The sequence below is a fragment of the Crocodylus porosus genome, unplaced genomic scaffold (assembly GCF_001723895.1).
Source record: "Crocodylus porosus isolate Cpor-Errol unplaced genomic scaffold, CroPor_comp1, whole genome shotgun sequence".
In the NCBI taxonomy this organism is placed as follows: domain Eukaryota; kingdom Metazoa; phylum Chordata; order Crocodylia; family Crocodylidae; genus Crocodylus; species Crocodylus porosus.
The window spans coordinates 2,867,425-2,889,982 of NW_017728915.1; the positions used below are offsets into that span (position 1 = coordinate 2,867,425).

The 22,558-nt window shown below is 51.8% G+C and overlaps 1 protein-coding gene across 1 annotated transcript in view; it reads right to left on the reverse strand.

Annotated features, from left to right (window-relative positions):
* The window catches only part of PARD6A (par-6 family cell polarity regulator alpha), a 20,019-nt gene extending 10,225 nt beyond the window's left edge, over nucleotides 1-9,794 (reverse strand). The window contains exons 1-2 of the mRNA XM_019535540.1: nucleotides 9,660-9,794; nucleotides 7,102-7,324 (exon numbers count right to left, since the gene is read on the reverse strand). Of these exons, the coding sequence (XP_019391085.1) occupies nucleotides 7,102-7,324; nucleotides 9,660-9,722 (286 nt within the window). The 5' untranslated portion in view covers nucleotides 9,723-9,794. The remainder of the gene's footprint in view (nucleotides 1-7,101; nucleotides 7,325-9,659) is intronic.
* Nucleotides 9,795-22,558: the final 12,764 nt, after the last annotated feature.

Sequence of the window (22,558 nt, forward strand, 5' to 3'; positions counted from 1 at the left end):
AGCCAGCTTATTGCAGATGGGTGCACATGCTGGAGGATTTGCAGTTCACCTGGTCCATAGCAGTCTCCACCCCTTCTCTTCATCCTCAGGCAAGGTACAGGGAGTCTTCTGTTAAGATAGGCCAGTTTCAAACCTCCTGTTCCCTTGATGTGCCCCCACCCCACAGCATTAGGACCTACCTAGTTTGGCACTCCCCTGGGATGGCCACGGCCTACTCCCTCCTGCGCACCATCAGGAGTGACTGCCAAGTCACGCTCAGTTCCACCTGGGCAAACCCACTGACAGCACGGGGAGCTGCCTGGTCTCCGAATCTGAAGCCTGTGGCTGAGCATGGCAGGGGCATCAGAGCATTAACAGGTGGTGTGTTCCTCTGCAAAGAGCCAGGGACCAGAAGTTTGGAGGTGAAGGGAACTCATGGAAGTGGCCATGAGACAGTATCACATGCGTCTCCCCTGTACCCAGCTGCAGCCACCTCCTAAAGCAACAGGTGCTCCTGAGGGACTCCTTGGAAAGGTACAAGAGGGACTTGAGCACACAGGTAGCTTGTTGGGCAGAGGGTGCAGGAGGAGAGACCAGCTGGCACTCAGCAGCCCAGAGCCTGGCAGTGAGACTGAACCCCTGATCAAAGGAGCCAACAGCCAGCCTTCAGCTTCCCACTGCCCTGGCCAGCCCTCGCTGTGGCCTGCTCAGGTCTGGTCTCCCAACAGGGGGCCAGAGAAAGAGAGGACTCCAGGCTCCTGCTGGGCAAGACTGGGTCTGCCACTGCCTGTGCCCAGCCTGCCCGCTGGAGCCAGCAGCAGTCCCTGGACCAGTTGCTTTAGTGCCTAGCAGTGTTGTAAGAGCCTGTGGGGCCCAGGGGCCTGGACTCACTAGGGATTCCCAAGCTCTCCTTGCCATGCTCACACAGCAATAAGTAGCTCAAGCTGCCAACACAGGGGCCTCCTTCCTTGCCTCCACCCCAGGAAATCCCCTCCCCAGCACAAGAGAAGGGAACCAGTGGTGTGCAATGTGGGCAAGATTTAGCGAAAATCTCTCCCTCACCCACTCCACCACAGCAGCCTCCCCTCCCTGCAAGCGCATCTCCCTCCTGACTGTATCGGAGCATTAATTCTGAACGCTGCTCCCCAGGAGCCAGCAGGGCTCAGATGCAGCATCCTAAGTGGAAGCCTTGATCTGCGGCAGCTAGGCCCCATGCAGGGACGAAGCCCCATGGAGCAAAGTAGTCTGCTGCCAGCTCTCCCCAGAGTGCTGTTGGCCTCTGGCTCCTGGTTTGTTATCTTCAACCTGCAAGAGGCTTCACAGGATTATCTGAGAGGATCACAAATGCCACACTGCACTGCAGCCTGCTTTGGGAGGGGACAGGGTAGATGAGCACAAAGCAACAGCTTGGAGAGGAGGCACCTAGTTCTAGTAAAAATCAGGGGGAGTTGCTACTTAGGCTTAGCTTGAGAACCAGTTTGATCTGGCCAGCTCGACTCAGTTTCATGGGGTCACTACAGCCTGATGAAGCTCTGTGCCCTTGCCCCATGCTTGGCTCAGTCAGCATCTGCCCAGAATGGCTGGCCCAGGAGAATCCATCCTTGCCCAGCAAAACAGTATGGGAGTGATGGGAGCTTCAGGAACACGGCCTGGGAACGAATGGCACTGAGCCTTTCCAGCAACTTCCCTGCTCTTGCCAAGTCCATGGTCTTTCCTTCTTCCCTGATCTCTAGTGTGCCCTCCTTGCATACCAGTACTTGGCATCCTGCATAGGAGAAGCTATAGGCAGAGGCATAGAAAACCCAGCTTCAGGGCTCATGGGCTGCTGGGGGGACTGCTTCCATTAGCAGGTGTTCAACCTGCCCTACCAGCTCTGGCATGGGGTAGAGGAGCTCTGACTCCCTTGCAAAAATTTTCAGGAGGATGGTTACCACAGGGCCCCTCTAATCTAATCCCATGGAGCTCTGAGTACCTACAGTACCTCCTTCCCCACCTCCTTGACAGCCTCCTCCTGGACACCCTCCAAAAAGAGGTTGGTGTAGGGCAGGACCCGGGCATGCTGCTGATGCAGTGTGCATGTAGCAGGGGAGGTACATGCCGCTCTTGTCTGTTGGCCATGTCACCCCTCCGTGTCTTAAGTAAGCAGAAGGCTTCAGGCCAGCCAATCCAGCCCTTCCCAACTGGCAAGATGAGAAATCATGCAGAGGAGCTAAGAACATTGCCTGCCATCCCTCCTCGCTACCTTCCCATGCGAGGCCTGGCTGACCCATGCCACACTGCAACAAGAGAATTCAGCTGCTATTGCAACAGGCTTCTCTCCAGACAGAAACCCTAGACTTATCCATGTGTATCCCCAGTGACACAGCAGCTTCCAAACTACAGCCAAGTGCCAGCCTAGTACAAAATCACTGAGCTACTCAATGCCAGGGTAGGTCCTGCACCTTCCCCAGCCAATCCTGCTTCCTTCTTTGTAATGCAGCCCTCTCTCCCCCTAGCCATTACCCAGTAGGACCCTGGGGCTGTTCCCTCAGGGTACAAAGCTGCCTCCCTTGGGCTCTTCTGGCCTCCTCCAAGCCCAACAGCTTCAACACCTGCTGTGAACCCTGATATGCTGAGACCTCTTGGCCTTCCAGGGCAGCCTCCTGGAGCCAGTCTCCAGTGCAATGGCAGCCCCTAACCTCCACAACTTTTTCATGGTCTGCCCTGGCACCGGGGTCCTTTCCTGGGACAAGGAGCTGGGATATACTAAGGATACACACAGGGCATGCTGAGATGGCCTGCCCAGGACAGATCACCTCCAAGACCTCCCCTCCAGCCACTCCTGTCAGCACACAGACCCCTGCATTGGCATTGCTAGAGTCCCAGACAAGAGCCCATGTGAGAAGATGCCACACGATGCAGGTTGCAGGCTTCACTGGAGTACAGATTAATTTAACAGCTGATTAATGCAGACAAATAACAGAGAGGCCCTGCTAACAGCATGAACCAAAGTAGGCCCCAATACACAGAAAACAAGGTGTACCACATACAGCTTACACAGAAGTGCTGGGAAAGTGGCTCGTTGGTTTCAGAGGTGCCACCAAGGCCAAAATTAGAGAATGGATTGATGAGGCTGGTACAGTACACCAAAACAAAGGTCAGGCTGACTTGGCAAACAACTTTCCACATTTGGTGGGAAGGGTGCATTAACTGGGGAAAAGTAAGGTATGGAAAATGTCATCTGAATACATTTAGGTAATCAGGGAGAAGTAGGATGTGTATGCACAAACCATGTTGTTTTGATCAGTGTATAATAAGGTGCTTGGAAACCTTTAATACTCTGTAGTGAGCTTAGAGGTTATGTTCACATGCGTCTCATGCCTGCAAATGCCCCAGCTAGCACCATGGACCAGCTGGTCATACATGTTAGCACCTAGGCTTGTTTGTAGACTCTTTGGCACTAAGAGCCGAAGCCTAGTCTCCTTCTTGTAACGGTGAGGTTGTTACAGGCACATCACAAGTAAGATCCTGGCAGTGTGTGCACAGACCATCAAAACTGAGGGAGCCCGATGTGCCTGGTAACCCCCAAACAACACTAACATCACAACACTGATGGAGTTGTGCATAGGCCAGACAGGCTAAACAGGCAGAGCAAGGAGACAGGCAGCAGGTTGGCTGTTATCCCTGGCATACTGCCTCTGACCCACCCTCAGGAAAAATGTGTGGCTCAGAAGGCCTGAGATCCTGGCTGGGCTGGTTTACCTCACCTCCTGCCCAGCCCTGGGATAAGCTGCATTTGGACACATGGCTAGACACCTCTGGGCTTGTCAAGAAGCTGCTCCAGGCATCCCCACACATCCCTGTCTGTATCCTCACCGAGTCTGTGGCACCACCTCACTGTTGGTGCCCTTGCTGCAGGGACAGCCAGCTGCAGGCATGAGGGAGCCATTTGTTTTCACTCAAGCGTTGTATGTCAGCCTCTCCCCTGCCTCTCTTATCTCTGCTGCTCTGAGCACACGGCAGATGCAGCCAGCGCAGCACAGGCAAGCTCGTGATTAGACAGTGTTCCCCATCTGGGCAGAGCCCCCGCACGTTCGGCTGCTTGCTGTGTCCTAGGGCTTTCCTTGAGAGCCAATGACTCAGCCTTCCCTGCTCGGCTGACGTGCTTGTGCAGGCTGGGGGCAGGGGGAGCAGGGCATGGCAGCACTGCATACAGTGACAGTGCCCCATGAGGGTGGACAAAAGCAGAGCCCTGGCCCAGTCCCAAGCCAGCTTCCCACTCAGGAGTCCAGGCCCAGGCAGAAGCCACCGGCTAGCAACTCCAAGAACTATTCAGCGCCAGCCTGATCATGCAAGTATCTTATTGTGAACTGAAAGAACCAACCAGGTCCTCCAGAGTCAAACTGAGGACACACGGTTGCAGGCCTGGTCCCGGATGTACCTACAGCAGCAGTGCCCCACACGCTGGGGCAAGGAAGGGCTGCTTGAAGGTACCCTAGGAAGGTTCCCAGAGCTAGAGAACAGGAAGCAGAAGTCTGGGACCAATTTTCTCTGCACCTGTGGGCAAATCATGCCAATTACTCAGTGCCCCAGTTTCCCTGATGGTGAGCAGGGGTTAGACAACTCACAAGAGGCCAGGGTTATCTGCAACAACAGGGCTAGGGAGAGGCCATAGGCAGGTATCGTCTCCATAGACTGCACCCTCTGGCCTCTTACCAAGTGGTGACCTGCCCGCTACCTCTTCCCAAAAGGTAGCTTCCACATTAGCCTGTGATACACCCCGACCCCAGGAATGTCAGACTATGGAGAAGAGCAAAAGTTCTGTCAGACACTACATCCCACTGGAACAACAAGCCGATACCACAGGCCCCCCAACACCATGGTGCATCTGAGAGACCACAAACTGGTTGTGGAACATGACAGGGCTGTGTGGAGACCTCTGCAAGCAGCAAGATTTCCCTCTATTAAAGGAAATGTTTGGAGAGCACCTGGAACCGGTACGTCCCAAACTATGCCTACAGGGGATGACTAGCTACTCACAATGTTTGAGGACCCCTGGGACTGCATGATTTCTCGTGGATCAATTAAGCTACATCCTATGAATGATGGGAGAGGGAAGTCAGGCTGGGACTGAAACCTTACCAAGGGGATGTAGGGAGCACCAGCCCAGAGGCTCTCTGGTTTTCCTCACAAAGTGAAAGACATAGCAAGTCAGCAGGCAACGCTTCCAAGAGTCAGTGCTAAACCCAGAGCCGCAGCTCAGCCCTAGAGCGTGCTCTGCTGCATTCAGACCAGACAGCAGATGCAACTTCTGACCATTTGTACCAGAGAAACTTTATAGACCAGATTTGCTGGACTCAGGGCATTTGGCCACAAAACTCATTGTTAAATCTAATTTGTATTATCATTATCTGCCAACTGACTTTCCCTTCAGCTCAAATGGAAGTGGTAGTAGCCTTTGCTTCCTGCTTAAATGATAGTGCATGTTAACTAACATAGCTGACTTTGCCAATGAAGTACAGCTTCCTCTGGAGTGGAACAAGTTTGTGTGGATTGTTGAAATGCTCCTGTATCCTCTGGCCTGAAAGAAGTTTGAAAGCTGCAGGGTAACAGATGCATTTGATATTTTTGTTTCCACTTTTTATATAGAAGTAACGAAAGCAGCTTACCTCCCAATGCACTCTTCCCAGTTACACACATACAGAGGCAAAATTCACCCACCTCTGGGGTGGAACACAGCCACTTGTGAGACATGCATTAGTAATGCTAACTGACATTTCAGGACACTGCATGGGAATAGGGGTTGGCAGGATGTAAGTTACAATCCTGGTGGCTAAAAGTTTCACCTGCCCTTCGGGGAAAGGAAGTGAATTTTTTAGGAACTGTTTGTCCTTCCAGTCTTTCAGTAGAACTTGCTCTGCAGGACAAGAGGGCTTTAAAGAGGCAGGGCTTTAGTTCTTAATAGAAGAGTTACCAGAAATTAAGCTACTTGCAGCAAGTCCATAGAGGATGCTGACTGTCCTGCAGTATACCTAAAGGTCTTTAACTCTATTGCCTTGAATGCCACATACATCCCCCCCAGCACATGAACAGCGATTAAATGATGCCCTGCTGAGCTGGGTGAGTTCGATGAATGCTTCTTAGCTGCCCCTCCCCACCCCCCACCCTTTTTTGGAAGAGGACTCTGATGTATCATTCCAATCAAGCAGTCTGACACAGGTACTAGTGTCAGTATTTTAATAGGATTCCTCAATGCCTCCCTGCCCAGGGGTGCTGTGGCTGGCTGGAGTCCTAGAGAGACAGCCACACTTAATGAACTTTTAGCTATTAAAAAGCTTCAGTTATATTGGTATCTTGGAGTCTGATTAAGCAGAAAGAAGGAAATTCTGTTCTTACCTCTATGGAACTGTTCTGTGTGAGAGAAGTCACCTCCTGGGCTACTGTTGAGATGACTGGCCTTCTCCCATTAAAAGGAAGAGAAAGCCCCTCAGTCTCCCAACACAGCTGTAATGCAACCCCTGCCTTGCCAGAGCGTGTGTGCATAAAATGAAGTTTGCAGAAGTCAGAATGGAGAAAGACCTCCTACCACAAGAAAAAAAGTCATCCTTCTCTGGATCTTTTCCAAAGGAGAACATAGCATAGCCAGTAGCCCAGTAGGGGATATTAGTTTGTGGATGTCCATACCTCTCTCTTGCATTTATGGATAATCTGTCATGTTGTCCCACTTCACACCCACCCACCCCCAGGCACAACTGCAACACATACTGAGGAGTGCAGGAAGCCCACATCCAGCTGCTCCTGCACTCCACCAGAAACCTTCAAACTCACAAACTGCCCTAATGAACCGTTCCCGTCAGAGTCAGGATAAAATTCACAGGGTCGTGGCACATACCAGCCATTCACAACCCCCAGCAGTGCAGAAGAGCCCAGTTCCCCTCACAGACAGGAAGCTGTGATAGGTATTCAAGACACACAACTCCGTAGTGCCTGGGCACCAACATTCCCTGGGATCACAATGCAAATCCAGATAGTACCTGGCATGACAGTCACTGTCCTGGAATAAGAGGATCATCAGGTACACTCACCCCCTTTCCTCTGTAAGGAAATTCGTATCAAGGTGCAGAATCCAGGGCTTGAACTTACCCCTCTTCTGGATGATGATTCTGAGCAGCGGGTTGGCGGATGAGAGGGCTTTGTGGTAGTTATCATCATTGTTGATGGGTAACAAGTCCCCATGAATGTCTGTGTATCCCAACAGCACATCTACGTAAGGGATCTGATGGACTGTCTGTATCAGCTGGTAGAACTCCTGGAAGCCACCCACGCTGGAGCGCCTCACGGCAAAGCGCCGGAACTCAGCGTCAAACTGGGGGAGAGAAGAGCGGTCAGGTCCAGGGCTGGAGAGCGCTACTAGCACGCCGGGCCAGGCCGGTACACCAATGGCGCCGGCTCGGATCTTCTCAGGAAGTCACAAGAGTATGAGGAGTGCAAAGCTAGACTTCGTCTACAGCCCAGCCCATATGGAATCAGGCAGACCCCTTGCCAACCCCCATGTCTTAGTAGTACTTCATGTCTACAACCACATGGAGTGAGGTCAGACTGCATAAGTCCTTTCACAGGGAGAACATGTCTGCACAGACTGACTCCCTGCTGGAGAGCCCTAAGCATCACCTGGGCTCCCTCATGACCCCAGAACACATTTTCCAGCCCAGAGACTGGCAACACTATCCCATCTGAGCACCCTCCCGCCACAGGGTCCGGAGCCTGGGGATCCTGGCTTGATTTACCGCTTTGAGCACTGAGAAGGGGTGGCAGGCGCCACAGGAAGGAATGTCTGGTATTGGGACCAGGAGCACCAAGGCAGGTCAGAGGGGAGCTCCTAGGTGCAAGGAAGCTGGAGGGGGCTGGCAGGAGGTCTGCCAAAGGTAGAGATGCACGTTGACAGCCATCCATTTAGCAAAGGAAGGATCACTGTCCCTGAACTAGGCCAGTTCTAGCCACATAACATAAGGCACTAAAAAGCACAACTAAAGTAGTAGGGTGCTACAGGAAGAGAAGTCTCTTTCCCAGCATTATTTTGCAATGCAGATCAGAGTTCTAGCACTGCTAGATGGTTGTGCAAAAAGGCAGCCAATTTCCCTCCACTCCCATGTAAACAAAGCCTCGCCGCACCAGGTATGTGCAGAACTGCTACGCCCCGCTGCTCTGCTACATCAGCACTCTGCTACAGCACTGGGGTTTCACCCACTTCCCTACTGGACAGAGCTGGCAAGGACACAGTGCACATGAGGCACAGAGAAATGCACTCAGGTGTCTGAGGCAACTCCATGAGGGGCTGCCATGCTGTATCCACTCCCAACAGGAAAGCGAAAAATCATCCAGGGCAAGCTACTCATAGTGGACGCTGCTGGAGCTCTAGGCCCCCAGGTGGTCCTGTGCCCCAGCAGCACTGGCTGCGCTGCCCAGCTCCTGCTTAAATAAAAGTCTACCCAGCAACTTTAACCAGAGAGACTAATGAGGACACCTGCAATCATGTCAGTGCTGACACTTGAGCTTGCCACCACTCATGCCACGGCTGGAAGGAAGGGGGTTCACCAAAAGGTAGCAAATGAGGATTGTGCTCTTGTTACACCCTGATCCTTATGCTGGGGGCTGAACAAAGTCCTCTCCCCTCCCTCCAGGCTCCTTCCCTTAGAAAAGGCAGCCAGTCAATGCTGAGACAAAGAAGCTGCTCTAGAGCCCTAGGAATCCAGCAGCCAAGGTGCTGTCCTGGAGCACAGATATTTCACTATCAGGACTTTATCACAAACAGATGCCAGAAACCCAGGGGAGTGCAGCTAGGAATCTGCACGTCTTCCCTCGGTTTTTCCACCCCAGTCCAGGGAGGCAAAGTTTACGGAGCAGAGCTGATCTGCTGGGTTTCCTCTCTTCACACAGACCCAAAGCATCCTGTGCTTTCCAGTTTCAGAGTTCACAGCCCTTCCTCCTCCAGCCCCCAGACATCCTGAGGCTGGATGATACCAAAGCTGTCAGTCTCCAAACCACCAGCTTGGTTTTGTTGCATCATTGCATAACCCACTGGGTATTTAGATGGCTCCACACTGCACAGGGCATTAAGCAGACCCACTCGTCTCCTCGCATGCCCCAGAAGGGAATGCAAGTCCATTCAGAAACAGACCACTGATTTGCCATCTAATCCCCACAAGCGGCAGCCCGGGCATGCCCGTGGCTACTTCGGCATTAGTGCTCAGGCATATAAATACTCGCTGGCCCCAATATCCGAGCAACTCGCGGGGTATTCGGTGCAGGCTGAGAGAGGTCCCCCTCCCGCCTGGGCAGCCAGCGGAGGAGGCAGCCGGGGAAGCCCTGGAACAGGCTTCCCCTGAAAAAACACAAGCCTCCTGGCACGGCAGGGAAGCCGGTCCCTGGCCTTGCCTCTGGGCTGGAAGCGCCTTCCCGGGGTCTCAGCGCGCCGCCCGGTGTTTACGGGTCTGCCCGGAGGGGCCAGGGCGCGCGGCGCGGCGCGGTCGCTCCACCTGTGCCCGGACGCGGCGCCGGCGGGCCGAGGAGCCGGGCGGCGATGGACGGAGGGAGGGAGGATGGGAAATGGACCGAGGGCAGATCTAGGAGACGCAGCCGGCGGCGGCGGCGACCCGGGGGCAGGGCCGGCTCCAGGGGAGCGGGAGGGGGGCGCCGCTTACTTTGCTCTTGACCTCGATGACCGGCTCCGGGCTCCGCGCCGGGGTGCGGTTGTGCTTGGCCATGCTGGGCTGGGCCGGGCCGGGCCGGGCCCGCAGCTCCTCCCGGCGCCTCCCCGCCCCGCACTGCCTACCGCTCCTGCGGCCAGGGGGGGTTTTCACCGGCCATGACGTCACCCGAGCAGGTTGGGGGCTGCGACGAGATTGGCGGACGCCGGGGCAGGGGGCGGGGGCAGAACGTCCCCTGCGCAAGGATGGAAGGTTGCTGACAACGTCGCCTAGGAAACGGGGCGGGAGCGTTCCGAGGTGTCCCAGCGCCCGCGCGGGGAAGGCCAGAGCGCGCGGCTGGCGGCGCGGAGCCGGGCGGGCGGGGGCAGAGCTGCTGTGAAGGGGCCGCCGGCGGGCGAGGAGGACAGAGCTGCCCCGGGGGCGTGTCCGGGGCAGCTGGGCAGGGCCAAGCCCGCCACGGACCGCTGCTTGTCCGGCAAGACGGGACCCGCGCGGAGCAGCCGAGCCTGCCCGGGCCACGCTTGGAACTTGCTTGATCTGCGCGTGTCAACAGCGGAGGTGTCAGAGCAGTGCCCAGTGCCAAGCCTGTCCAGCACGTGGCTGCCAAGTGCACGAGGGCACGCTGCTCTGCCTGCCCGTGGGCTACGAGGCAGCTCCGGCGGTGCAGGGCGCCGGGGCTGGAGACAGCCTTGGCCGGATCTCCTGCTGCCCGGGGCGTGCTCCGCGGGCCGCCTCCCGGCAGGCAGGGGCACTGGCCCCGTCCCCCCGGCCCCTGGAGCCTGCACGGGGCTGTCTCCGCAGCGTTGCTCCCGCTCCCGAGCTGCTGTCGAGACTTTGCTGCTCTTGACTTCCGCCGCGGGGACACAACTCGGGCTGTCTGGACGCGGGCAAGTGCTAGCTAAGCCCAGCGGCAGCGCGACCTCCTCCTGCGCGACGCGTGATTCAGCCGGTCAAGCTGTAACTCGGTAAAAATAACAGTTGCATCTTGACTGCTGCAAAGACTGGATCACATTGGGCTGAGCTAGGATCTGCACCTGAGCTTAATCTGGATTTGACCTTTTACCCCAGTCAAAACAAACTTGTTTAGCTCAGGCTAGTGCTCACCAGAGCCAGAGCAGCTGCCAGTGTGGGCACTGCATTTACCAGTGTGTGCATTTGCAGCTGGGTGCTTAGTCTATTGCTAGGTGTGTGGTGATATGTATGGCTGGGTGTGACCCAGCCAGTCAGCCAGTCCGTAGACCTGTGGGATGCACTGGCTGGTGCCTGTCCCTGCTACAGTCATGATTGTTTTAAAGAATGGGATGAAACCTGCTCCCCATATATTCAGAGCCTTTCCTGTGCAGTTTATTAGCATAACTGCATCAATCATTCTGCTTATGTTCTGCACACACTGGTACACAGGCCTGGTGAAAGCACCTTAGCTTTTGTCTTTTCTGATTTAGTTGCATTTACATGCTCATCCTTATCAGTGCCATTAGCTCCGGTTTTTGCCGCTATGTTTGAAATCATAAAAAGGAGGTGGGGGGGGGGAGGTGCTGTTGCTTGGAATTTTGCTCTATAACCATCGATCCTGTACTAAATGTTGGATGTCTTATTATGTGCAGAGAGGACATGATAGTTCAGTTGGTATTACTATAAATGACCATTGATGAAAAGTTCAGTTAGTACTATTGCAGGTCCATTCACTTGCCTCCCTTTCCGACCACTGCATGTTAACTGATTCCAGCTCTGTCTCTGGGAGCTACCTAAAGATCCACAGGGCACCATGTACCTGCCACAAAGAACTCTAGCTTGAACAGCTCATGCTCCAAAACTCTACTGCAATGTGACTGTTTTATTCTGCGAAGCATGGGGTACTCATCTGCTCAAAACAAATTAGGCCAGGATTTTCAATACAACCTATGGCAGGTAGATAGATAACTGTGTCTCCATGAAATTTATCAGAAGTTGAGCGATTTAAATGTTTTTGCAGATCACAGCCTGAACCTACTGGGTTTGAGTCAAAATTGAACTTAACCCTGGTTAATTCTGGAACGATGCTACCTCATTCTAAAACACTTCCCTCCGTTTATGGCTGTCATTGAGAACTAGCCACATGCTATGTTCAAGTCCACTGTCAGCTGTTTATGAATTATGTGAGTATTAAGCTGGGCACTGGACGCAGCTTCATTGAACATGGTGAGCTGCATTCAGGAACAGATAACTGAAACAATATGAGCTATTGTCTAAAGTACAGGCTGCAGCACAAGGCTAAAGGAGTATTTGAGCCATGTTCTCTGAGGGATTTCCTCTGGGTTTTGAGTATAAACACAGAACTGTAGATATATTTGAGTGAGAAAGGGTAGAAGCAGCCCAGAAGCATAAAAGGACCTGGGGATTATAGTGGATCCCAAGCCAAAGATTTATTTATTTATTTGATTTCCAATATTAGTCAACAGTGTAATATTGTTAAATAAAAACCCTCATAGCAGCACACTGAGATGCATTAACAGGAGTGTTGTAGGCAAGTTACGGAAGTGATTTTTTTCCATTCTATTCAGCACTGATGAGGCCTCACATGGCGCCTGGCTGTGGGCACCACACTTCATCGAAGACATGGACACATTGGAAAAAATGTCCAAGAGAACAAGAAAAATAAGTAGAGTTCTTGGAAACACAGCATATGAGCAAAAGTTGAAAGAACTGGGATTATACAGAGTGGGGAAGAAAGGACCAAGGAAGGATTTATTAACAGTCTTCAAATACAAAAAGGTCAACTGTTCTTTGCAGTCACAGGGACACAACAAGAAGTAATGAGCTGAAATTGCAACGAGGGAGATTTCAGTTGAATATTAGGAAGACTTTCCTAACCATGAAGGTGGTGAAGTACTGAAAAAGATTTCAAAGTCTCATAGTTTCTAGGGTCGGAAGGGACCTGAACAGATCATCAAGCCCGACCCCCTGGCCTGGGCAGGATCGAGTGCTGGGATCATAATACCCCAGCCAGATATCTATCCAACCTCCTCTTGAAGACCCCCAAGGTTCTGGGATCTCCATTCGAGAGCAGGTTAAACACTCATGCGCCTGAGATGGTTTAGACAGGAGTTATCCTGCCTTGTGCAGTTTGTAGGATGAGATGACCTCTGAGAGCCCTTCATGTTTTCTTATGAATTAATGATTCCATGAAGTGTAAATACACAAAATTAAGGGAGCACGATGAACAGATAGAAATAGACCTCTACCAGAGCCCTGAGACAAAAGCTAGAGCAAGTATTTGGGCCAAGCTGGGAAGAGGTTAGACCTCCGGAAAAGAAGCAGCCTCCAGTGGTATACATGTGATCAGGGAATCACAAGTACTTTGTATGTTTTTTGTAACAAAGCAAGATTACATCAAGGAAACACCTGGCAAAGAAAACAAGCAAGACCCTGGATATTGACTAACTCATTGGATCAAAATGAGCAGAGGAACACGGGTGTTAGGAGTGGGATCCAGTTCAGAGAGGGATTGTGAGCTGTTATTTCTGTTGAACTAAGAGGGAACAAACAGTGGAGGCACTTTGAAAACTCAGGACCCAAAGAATTTGTAACAAAGTCTACTATAAAAGCTGGAGGGTTCACAAAAGGGTGAATGCGAAAGGGTGGAGGATTCCCAGAAAGATCACCTGCAGGTTCCTGGTCTGTGGATGAAAGTGAAACAGATGGGGCAGCAAGTATGAAGTGCCTGGCCACCTTGGGAAGCCCAGCTGCAATCCTTCCAGTCTGGAGTAGCAAACTAGATTTAAAAACTGACCAGCAGCCTGACTGCCCTAGAACAGAAGGTTTTTCATGAAGTACAGGGGTCAAAGAATCAAAGGTTCAGAGACCACAGTAGAAGTAGGCTGCTTAGATGAGGAATTGGACCAGAGAGACCACATATTTTCAGCACTTTTCTACCCTACTACATTTCCAGTTCATGGGGGAAAAAGGCTATCCCAGCCCACATAATGCACACCCCACTATTGTTGAGGGAAGATCTTCCTGAGAAGCTTCTTTGGCTCAGCTCAGTAGCATGGCCCAACTGACTGACAGAGAGGATAGGCAGAATAGGGGGTTTTAGAAGCCAACTTGAGTGGCCCAGCCCTAATTTTGCTGTATTCTCCCCCCACTCCCCAAAAGGGGCTGCAGACCTCATACAAGTCCTTGATATATAGTTTGGAGGTGGCTATCAATCTTCACCGGCCAGGGCAGAGATAGGAGCCAGAAACAGGGAGAAAGAAGTGACCCCATCACAACTGGCAGAGCACATTCCAAGACTTGTACTTCTAGCTTATCCACTTGCCAGCAAAGATTTCCTGGCTAAGCTGGCAAGGAATCAATTCATAGATGCTTAGCTGGACTCAGACTTGTGGATCAAGACCTGTGAATGGAGGCCAAAGGTCCTCTGAGAGGGTCTGGAGCTTATTAGAAGAGTAGGACCTTTCTTTGCATTAGGAACCAGAAAAGGCTGATAACAAACACTTCCAGGATTAGCTGGTTCAGCATCATAAACATCTACCGAAAGCTTCTCAGCCTGTTGGAGAAATAGGGAAAGGCAAACCGGACAGGCAAAGCTTGGAGGTACAAGGATAAGCCCCGAGGGTTTTTTTCAGATCTGGATAGTTAAACAGGAAGTTAAACAGCAATAATGGAAGTATGGCTATTATATATGTAATAAGCTCTGTGAAATGCATGTGAATATAGGCCACTGGCTCAAACCTGCGAGGAATAACAATGTAGCTGGACACCCAGGGCACAGAGGCAGCGGTGACTTCTGGCTGCTGACATGACCTCTCCCCTTCACCACGCAAGTCAGTGGCTGGGGAGGTTGTCCTGGTCATTCCTTCTAGTTATGCCACTGAAACACAGGAGTAACCAGAGTAGACACACCAGACGGCCAGGGTACCTTCATGATCTCAAATGGACACTGCCTGGGAAATGTGCCCCCAGGGGAAATGAAGTCTGGACAGTGAGCATAATGGAAGAGCTAAAAAGTGGTTTGGATTTTACTATGGCCAATACCTATGTAAAGGTAACCCACAAAGTCAGCCTATCAAGGTGCCATTTAAAGAAATGGCCTGGGGGAGGGGCAATAGTTGGACAACTAGTTTGGAGTGAACAAGGAGTCCTGTCCACAGGGGCAGGGGAACAGGGAAAGAAACCATGATGGAAGCTACCTGCTGGGGTAGCCCTTCAGTAAAGGAAAGAACAGGGGTTGTCAGGACTGCTTTTGAGACCCAAAGTACTGGGGAAGTTTTAGGTGCTACAGTCTTTTCAGGTCTGAAGCAGGAATGGATCTCTGCTCATTTGCTGAATGTGTCTGGCAGCACAAATAGTAAAAAGGGAATTGAAGTTGCAAAAGATGGATGAGTGGATCTAACACATCTAGTTAGATCTAGCTAGTGTAGAAAAAAACTGAAAAGGGTGTGGGGTAAAGGTGAGCTGCCAAAGTAACTTGTGAATTTTTTCCACTTAGATGATGAACAGCAGAGCAGTCTGTCCAGTTAGGGTCAGGAATTGTTCTTCTCACCCAGCAGAGATCTAAATCATGCTGCATTAGCCTCCCACAGGTTGAACCTAGAAAAACCAGCCTGTTCAACAAGTACTTCACCAGTTACCAGTAGCAAGGAAAGAAGAGGCTTTACAGGACATTGCAAAAATGTCTCAGGAGGCAGAGCTGAACCTTCAGCTGGCCCTTGGGCCTCACCCAGATTCCTGGTAGAGAGAGTCTGGGGGTACCAAACTCCATGTGGCTGTAGAAAACAACACGAAGTCCCTTCACAGGATTCTCCCTGTTGCTAAGAGAGGCTGGGGCGCAGCATACTGGAGCAGGCTCAGTTTAGTCTCCACACTGGGGTAAGTACAGACATTTGAGGAGGTTATGCTGGGTTTAAAATGGCCACCTGATTTGAACTTAGCTCAGCCCAGTGCCAACCTTACACTTACAGACCCAATCTCAGTGACCAGTAAGTCAAACCTATACCAGAAAAGAAGTTCCATGCACATAAACAGTCTAAAAATTGCAAAACACGGTTTAAGATAAACTCAGATCTATGCAGTATCAGACTTACTTGATTTAAGTCAAACCAGTACATGAAACTTCTGTCCACTTCCCCTGCACAGCCCCAGGGATGAGAAAAACCAGCCACTGGCCCCAGTCCTAGGGCTGTTATTTTCACTTCCCTTCCCCCCCACACTGTCTAATTTTTGCCCTTCCCCAGACCAGCCAGTGCTCTAAATCCCCATCGCACAAGCTGCTCTGGGTGCAACTGCTTGTATCAGCATTCGCCACTGCCAGAGCCAAGCAGTAGGGGTGAAGGATGGGGATGTAGGTTTGCTGAGGTGGGGGGGACTCCATCTGACCAATTGCATGCGTCTGCCTCCCCTACCCCTCGTGGATCATGTCGCCACCACCACCTGCGGGTCGCGCTTGCCCCCCTCCTCAAAGATCATGCCTGCCCCTCCCTACCCCACCTGCAGGTCTCACCCACCTCCCCTACTCCTTGTGGGTCATTCCTGGCCCCCCTTACCCCACCCATGGGTTACATCTGCCCCTCCTTTCCACTCCTGCAGGTTGTGTCTCTCCTCCCACCCATCACAGGCCTGTTCCTCCTATCCCACCCACAAGTCATGCCCACCATGCCCCAGCAGACCTCCAATCCCCTTCAGCCTGCTGGACCCCCATCCTCCCAGCTGGCACCCCCATCCTGACCATGTTGGGTCAATTTAACCTCCCCCAGCGCCCCCAGTGTGTTTACTTAGCCTGGATCCTATAAGCAGGTTTTGTCAAAAAGAAGTGAATCCAGAGCTGGCCTTAGGGATGGGCAGTGTGGCTGCACCCCCCACATGCCCTGCCCTGATTATGTTTGTCACCTGGCACATACTCCCCTGTGTTGGCCTCAGCCTCTTGGCTGAGCCCTCCTGCTGTCTCCCAGCTCAGTCCTGTTGATCGCTATCCCAGCACAGACCAATCTCTGAGTGTTGTATCTTCATCTTCTCCAGGTCCTTCCTCCCCAACAGAGAGGTGACTGTCCTGGCATCCCTTAGACGATCCCCAGTCAACCTCTCCTCTCAGTTCTCGAGGGAGACCTGTTGCCTCCAATGAACCTGGAGCAACTGACAAGCACCCCCCCACCCCGTTGGTCTGCTGGTCTGTGAACCATGAGATTGCCTGTCCACACCCCTCCCCAAAGGGAAGGAGTGGTCCCAGTAGGAAAATTGCTAACCTGTCTCTAGCCAATCGTAGCTCTTGGGGAAGGCCCACTCTATGATGAGTGTAAAGCTGCCCATGTGAAGTTAGGTTCAAAGAAATATGCTTAGTTTCAGAAGGAGGAAATTTGCTTTGGGTTCCCTGGGCACAAGGGCGAAAATTCCACCAACAAAACCAAAACTGATTCTGGGCAGGACTCGCCAGCTCCCCAGATGCTCACCCACCGATGCACCACATTTTGCAGTTCTGCTCCTTTTACAGAAGGCTTACTTGGGAGTTTGTGAATATTGCAGAACTGTTGTCCAGACTTAGAAAGAAGAGAAACCATTGCAGCAGCGTACATTAGACTTGTCAGAGCTGTGCAAGGGTTTTGTGATTGCTCCTTGCTTGGCCTCCTCATGTTTCAAAAACCCATTGCTTTTGAGTACAGATGTTAGTGCTTAGGGTTGGGGTAGTATTGACACAAAAACACAAAGGGCTTGAGAAAGTGATGGCTTATTGCAGCAGTTCCTAGAGGGAAATTAGGACCCAGAAGTGGCTGAATCTTGAGAACATTTTCCCCTCTGTTTGGATGGGAGGAGGTTTGTTGTCAGGACAAACCAGTGTGGCCCTGCAATGGCTCTTTATATTAAGAAATCTTGTGTGCAGCTTGCCAGGTGGCTGGAGAAACTGCCTTGCTGGGATTTCAGGGCTACACAGAGGGCTGGGCACTAGATAGCTTTGTTGGGGAGGAAGATAATTACAAACACTGCCTTTAGTGGGAAGCAAGGAATGGGTTGCTCAGAGACAAAGTGTACTCAACAAGACATGGCTGTTTCCTCTCTGCAGTGCAAATGCATTTGGAAGTTAACACTCTCCCAAAGAGGATCCTGATCTATCAGAAGAGTTCTCCCAACATGCAGATGGGGGCACATTTCCCAGGCAGTGTCCATTTGAGATCATGAAGGTACTTCTGTTTGGAATTCCTTGTTCCCTGGCCGTCTGGTGTGTCTACTCTGGTTACTCCTGTGTTTCAGTGGCATAACCAGAAGGAATGACCAGGACAACCTCTCCAGTGTGACTGGAAGATCCTTGGGCAAGTGCAGCCATGTTAGAGTGTGGTATTTCCACGATAAAAGCTTTGTACTCATGGTGAGCAAGTGTGGAACAAAAGATGAAACATTGCATAGGAGATGGGACAACAGACAGGGGATGGTGGGCACAGGTATCAGATGACTGTACTGGATGCACTGAAAATGGAGGTCCTGATGGTATGTCCCAATTCCACTACTGCTGCCCATTTTGGGGCTGAAGAGTCTTAGCCAAGCTATGAGAGAATTCCTGCTGGGCAGGACATAGGAAGTTGGTGCATGAAACATTGTGCTTGCATGGTAAAGTAGGGTTCCTTTTAATTGGCAGATCCCCAGTGGGGCACCACGGGAGCACATTAGTGTTAAGGTGTTTGGGCCTTTACTGGAGATAGAGGCTGGCAAATTTGCTGGCAGCAATAGATCATTTCCCAAAACAGGCTGAACCTCCCCCAGTATGGACCTAAGTGGCTGTGACAGTAGCAGAGGTCCTGGCCAGTGAGTTCTTTACTAGATATGCGTGTCTTGGCAAGATGCACACTAGCCAATGGAGAAACTTTGGCTCCAAACTATTTCAGAGAGTTTGTAAGATGCTGGGGCTCCACAAACCTCACCCCTCCCAGCTCCTCACCATCCAATGGCAGCTGGAAAGTGTCCGTAGGATTCTTCACATTCAGCTGGCCACCTTTGAAACATAGCCACAGAGGAATTAGGATGAAAATTATAGAACAGCAGTCGGGAGGGAGCAATATGTGCCCCAGTATTACTCATATTTGGGCACAAGCTAGGACACCAGCAAACCACTTGTGGCCATTTGTGAAGAGCGATGAAGAGACTGGCACCATTTAAACTATGTAGAAATCCTATAATGTAATATGAAAATGCTGCCCACACTCCGCAGCTCTGAAGCAAGAGCTTACTGAGGGTTAGGTCTGTGTTAGTGCTGGTTCTGTGCTGGGGCACACTGGTAGCTCCCAACTAGAGTGTCTTTAGTTCTGGGGCAATCACAGTCCTTAGTGCAAGGAGGAACTGGCTGCCCTTCATTCTGGCAATATGGAAGAAGCAAGCCCCTTCAGAGAGCCAGGCAGTTGGAACAACAGCAGCCATTGCCCAAAGCACCAGGCATGTTGAAGGTGTGAGTAACAACTGAAAAAAGGTAGGGTGTCCATGGGATTTAATCACCAGTGTCTGGGCTGGGGCATTGACTGGTCAGCAGCTAAATCATCTGTGAGTTCGAAGCAGAAACACCAGTGGCGTAGCATGGGTCTCCGGCACCCAGGAGCCGATGCTTATATTTGTACCTCCCCATCCATGGCCAATGGTCCCCACCCCCAGTAGAAAACCAAAACTGCACTGGTACTGGTAGTATAGCCCTGAGGGGACACCAAGAGGGACAGCTTATTGAAGGGGATGGTTGGGCAGGATCCCCTGGGAAGCCAGTCTGAGGGGGAGAGGAGTCCCGGAGAGCTGGCTGTATTTTAAAGAAACTTCACTGATGGCACAGGAACAAACTATCCTGATGTGCAAGGCGAATAGCTAATGTTGCAAGCGACCGGCTTGGTTTAGCAGAGAACTCTTCAGTGAGCTCGAACAAACAACTTGGGAGAAGTACAAGAGCATTGCTCGGGCATGCAGGGATGAAGTCAGGGAGGCCAAAGTGCAGCTGGAGTTGCAGCTAGCAAGGGATGTGAAGGATAACAAGAAGGGTTTCCACAAGTATGTCAGTAACAAGAGGAGGATCAGGGAAAGTGTGGGTCCCTTACTGAATGGGAGAGGCAAACTAGTGACAGATGATGAGGAAAAGGCTGAAGTATTCAATACCTTTTTTATGTCAGTCTTCACAGGCAAGGTCAGCTTCCAGACTACTGCACCTGGCAGCACAGTTCGGGGAGAAGGTGAGCAGCCCTCAGTGGTGAAAGAACAGGACTGTTTAGAAAAGCTGAACATATACAAGTCCATGGGGCCAGATGCATTGCATCTGAAGGTGCTGAGGGAGTTGGCTGATATGATTGCAGAGCTGCTAGCCATTATTACTGAAAACTCATGGTGATTGGGGGAGGTGCCAGATGATTGGAAAAGGGCAAATATAGTGTCCATCTTTAAGAAAGGAAAGGAGGATCCAGGGAACTACAGACCAGTCAGCCTCACCTCAGTCCCCAGAAAAATCATGGAGCAGGTCCTCAAGGAATCTATTTCTAAGCACTTGGAGGAAAAGAAGGTGATTAGGACCAGTCATCAAGGATTCACCAGAGGCAAGTCATGCCTGACCAACCCAATTGCTTTCTATGATGAGATAACTGGCTCTGTGGATGCGGAGAAAGCAGTGGAAGTTATATACCTTGACTTCAGCAGGGTTTTGATACAGTCTCCCACAGCATTCCTCCAAGCAAGCTGAGAAAGTATGGGTTGGATGAATGGACTGTAAGGTGGATAGAAAGCTGGATGGATTGTTGGGCTCAGCAGGTAGTAACCAATGGCTCAATGTCTATTTGTCAGCCAGTATCTAGTGGAGTGTCCCAGGGGTCAGTCCTGAGGCCAGTTTTGTTCAGTATCTTCATTAATGATCTGGAAGGTGTGAAGGGTTGCACCTTCAGCAAGTTTGTGGATGACACCAAGCTGTAGGCTGTAGTAGATACACTGGAGGGTAGGGCTAGGATTCAGAGTGACCAAGACAAATTGGAGGATTGGGCCAAAAGAAACCTCCCACGGTTCAACAAGGCAAGTGCAAAGTCCTGCACTTAGGACAGAAGAATCCCATGAACCAGTACAGCCTTTCCTACTAGCTCTGCCCTCTCATCCCTTTCTCTTCATCCAGTGTGAGAGCCTCACAACAGTAGGGAGATGGTCAAACTCAGAGGGATTGGACTGAGGTTACGGGAAGTGAGACCGCATGAGAAGAGCCCCAGCTAGTCCTGTCTTAACAGGCTCATTGGCTCGCAGTACAGTTGCAGTCCCACCCCCTCTCCCTGGGTCTGTTGGTTTAGGCTGGTGGGTAAGTAGGGCTGGGAGCTGAGTCTGGGGGTTGCAGGTCAGCAGTGGCTGCAGCTTCACCCTGGTTAGCACCCTTGGGCAGAGACACAAGGTGGAGTAAACAGGCAGGAGCAGGAGAAGCTGGTGATCCACAGGTCAGAGAGGAAAGGAGTGTTCTGCCCTTGGCCCCAACCCCAGAGCCATGCACGAGACATCTGCAGGCACCTTGCTGGCAAGGTCTCATGGTGATGTCTGAGATTGATCTAGGCTGTCTACTTTTTGGGAGCAATGCCAATCCCTGTCAGTCTCAGGTTCCAGGCAGGCTGATCCTCTGGTTTCATGTTCTCCCTCCCTAGATTTCCCCTGCAGTTTCAGTGACTGTGCCACCACTGAGTTGTGCTGCTGTCCATTAATGCTCTGCTCCACACAGAGGTGATTACATTTCAGCTGCAATCCCTGTATCCCTTGATCCTGTACCTGTGGGCTAGGAGCTGCTCTGGCCTCCTGTAAGATTGTCAACATTTGCTGTCACCAGGTGTTCTGGCTTCCTGCCTTTTTGTCACCAGCCTGGGACTAAAAAACTCTGGACTGTTCCTCTTTGACTTGTCCAATCTTGCAGGGACAGGCATTCAGGGGCTCAGCGCCCCTGCCCCCCAGGGTGCACCCAGTCTTGCCACCCTATCCTTGCTGGATGCAGGATAAACTCCAGCCTGCCCACAGTCCCTTTTACCCTAGGTCATGGACCCAGCCTGAGTCCAACCACCCCACCCAGGGATGGTGGCAGGTCAGGATAGGGGGCAGCCCCCAGATCCCCTTCCTCTTGGAATCTAAGGGAAGACATCTCAGATGACCCCAGTTCCCTGTATCCTGGCTGGAGATGTCCATCCATCCTGCTCATAGCCTGTGCCCAAGGTAGCTGTTGCCTGTGATGAGCTAGGCCCATGGCAGTGGATAGGTCTTTCCAAGAACTCTGGCCAGTCCATCCACCCCTTTGACTGAACCTGGAAACCTGACGTACAGCATGCTGGGAGCTCAGCTAGGAGCCATTTGCACAGAGTGGATTTTCATGGTCTAAAGACAAAGCTAGGAACCATGAACTCCTTTGATCAAGCCTCAGCATTGCCATTTAGGGCAGTCACTTCCCCTGCAGTGCCTCAGTTTCCTCATCAGGGCACACCCATCTCCTGGGCAGGCTGTGTGCAAAGGGCTTTGAAGGTGAAACCTTCACTGTGACCACTACTGGTAAGTATTAATAGTGATGTCTTGCTCCATTGCTCTGCAGTGAGTTCGCAGCATTGTTTCCCTGCTGCTGCAATGTCTGTATTCTCAGAGCCAGGGGCACTTGAATCCCTCAGCCTGATGGAGGGATTCTGAGCAGCTCTACCTGGAGGTTGCTGCTCCTCCTTACAACACAGGGCCCAAGCCCCATGGGCCAATACCTGGCCAGGGGTGGTCTAGTGGTGCCAGATCAAAAGAGGGGGATGCCAATCCTATGGTGGTAGTGACTGTAGGTATCAGGGGACTGGGTTTCCTTGCTATTCAAGTCCTTAGTCAGGCTTTCTGCTCCCCACACCTTCGCTGATGCTCTGCACTCCCATCCCTCTTGCTGATGCTCCTCAACCCTGCTCCACAGTTGTCCTTCCACAGTGACA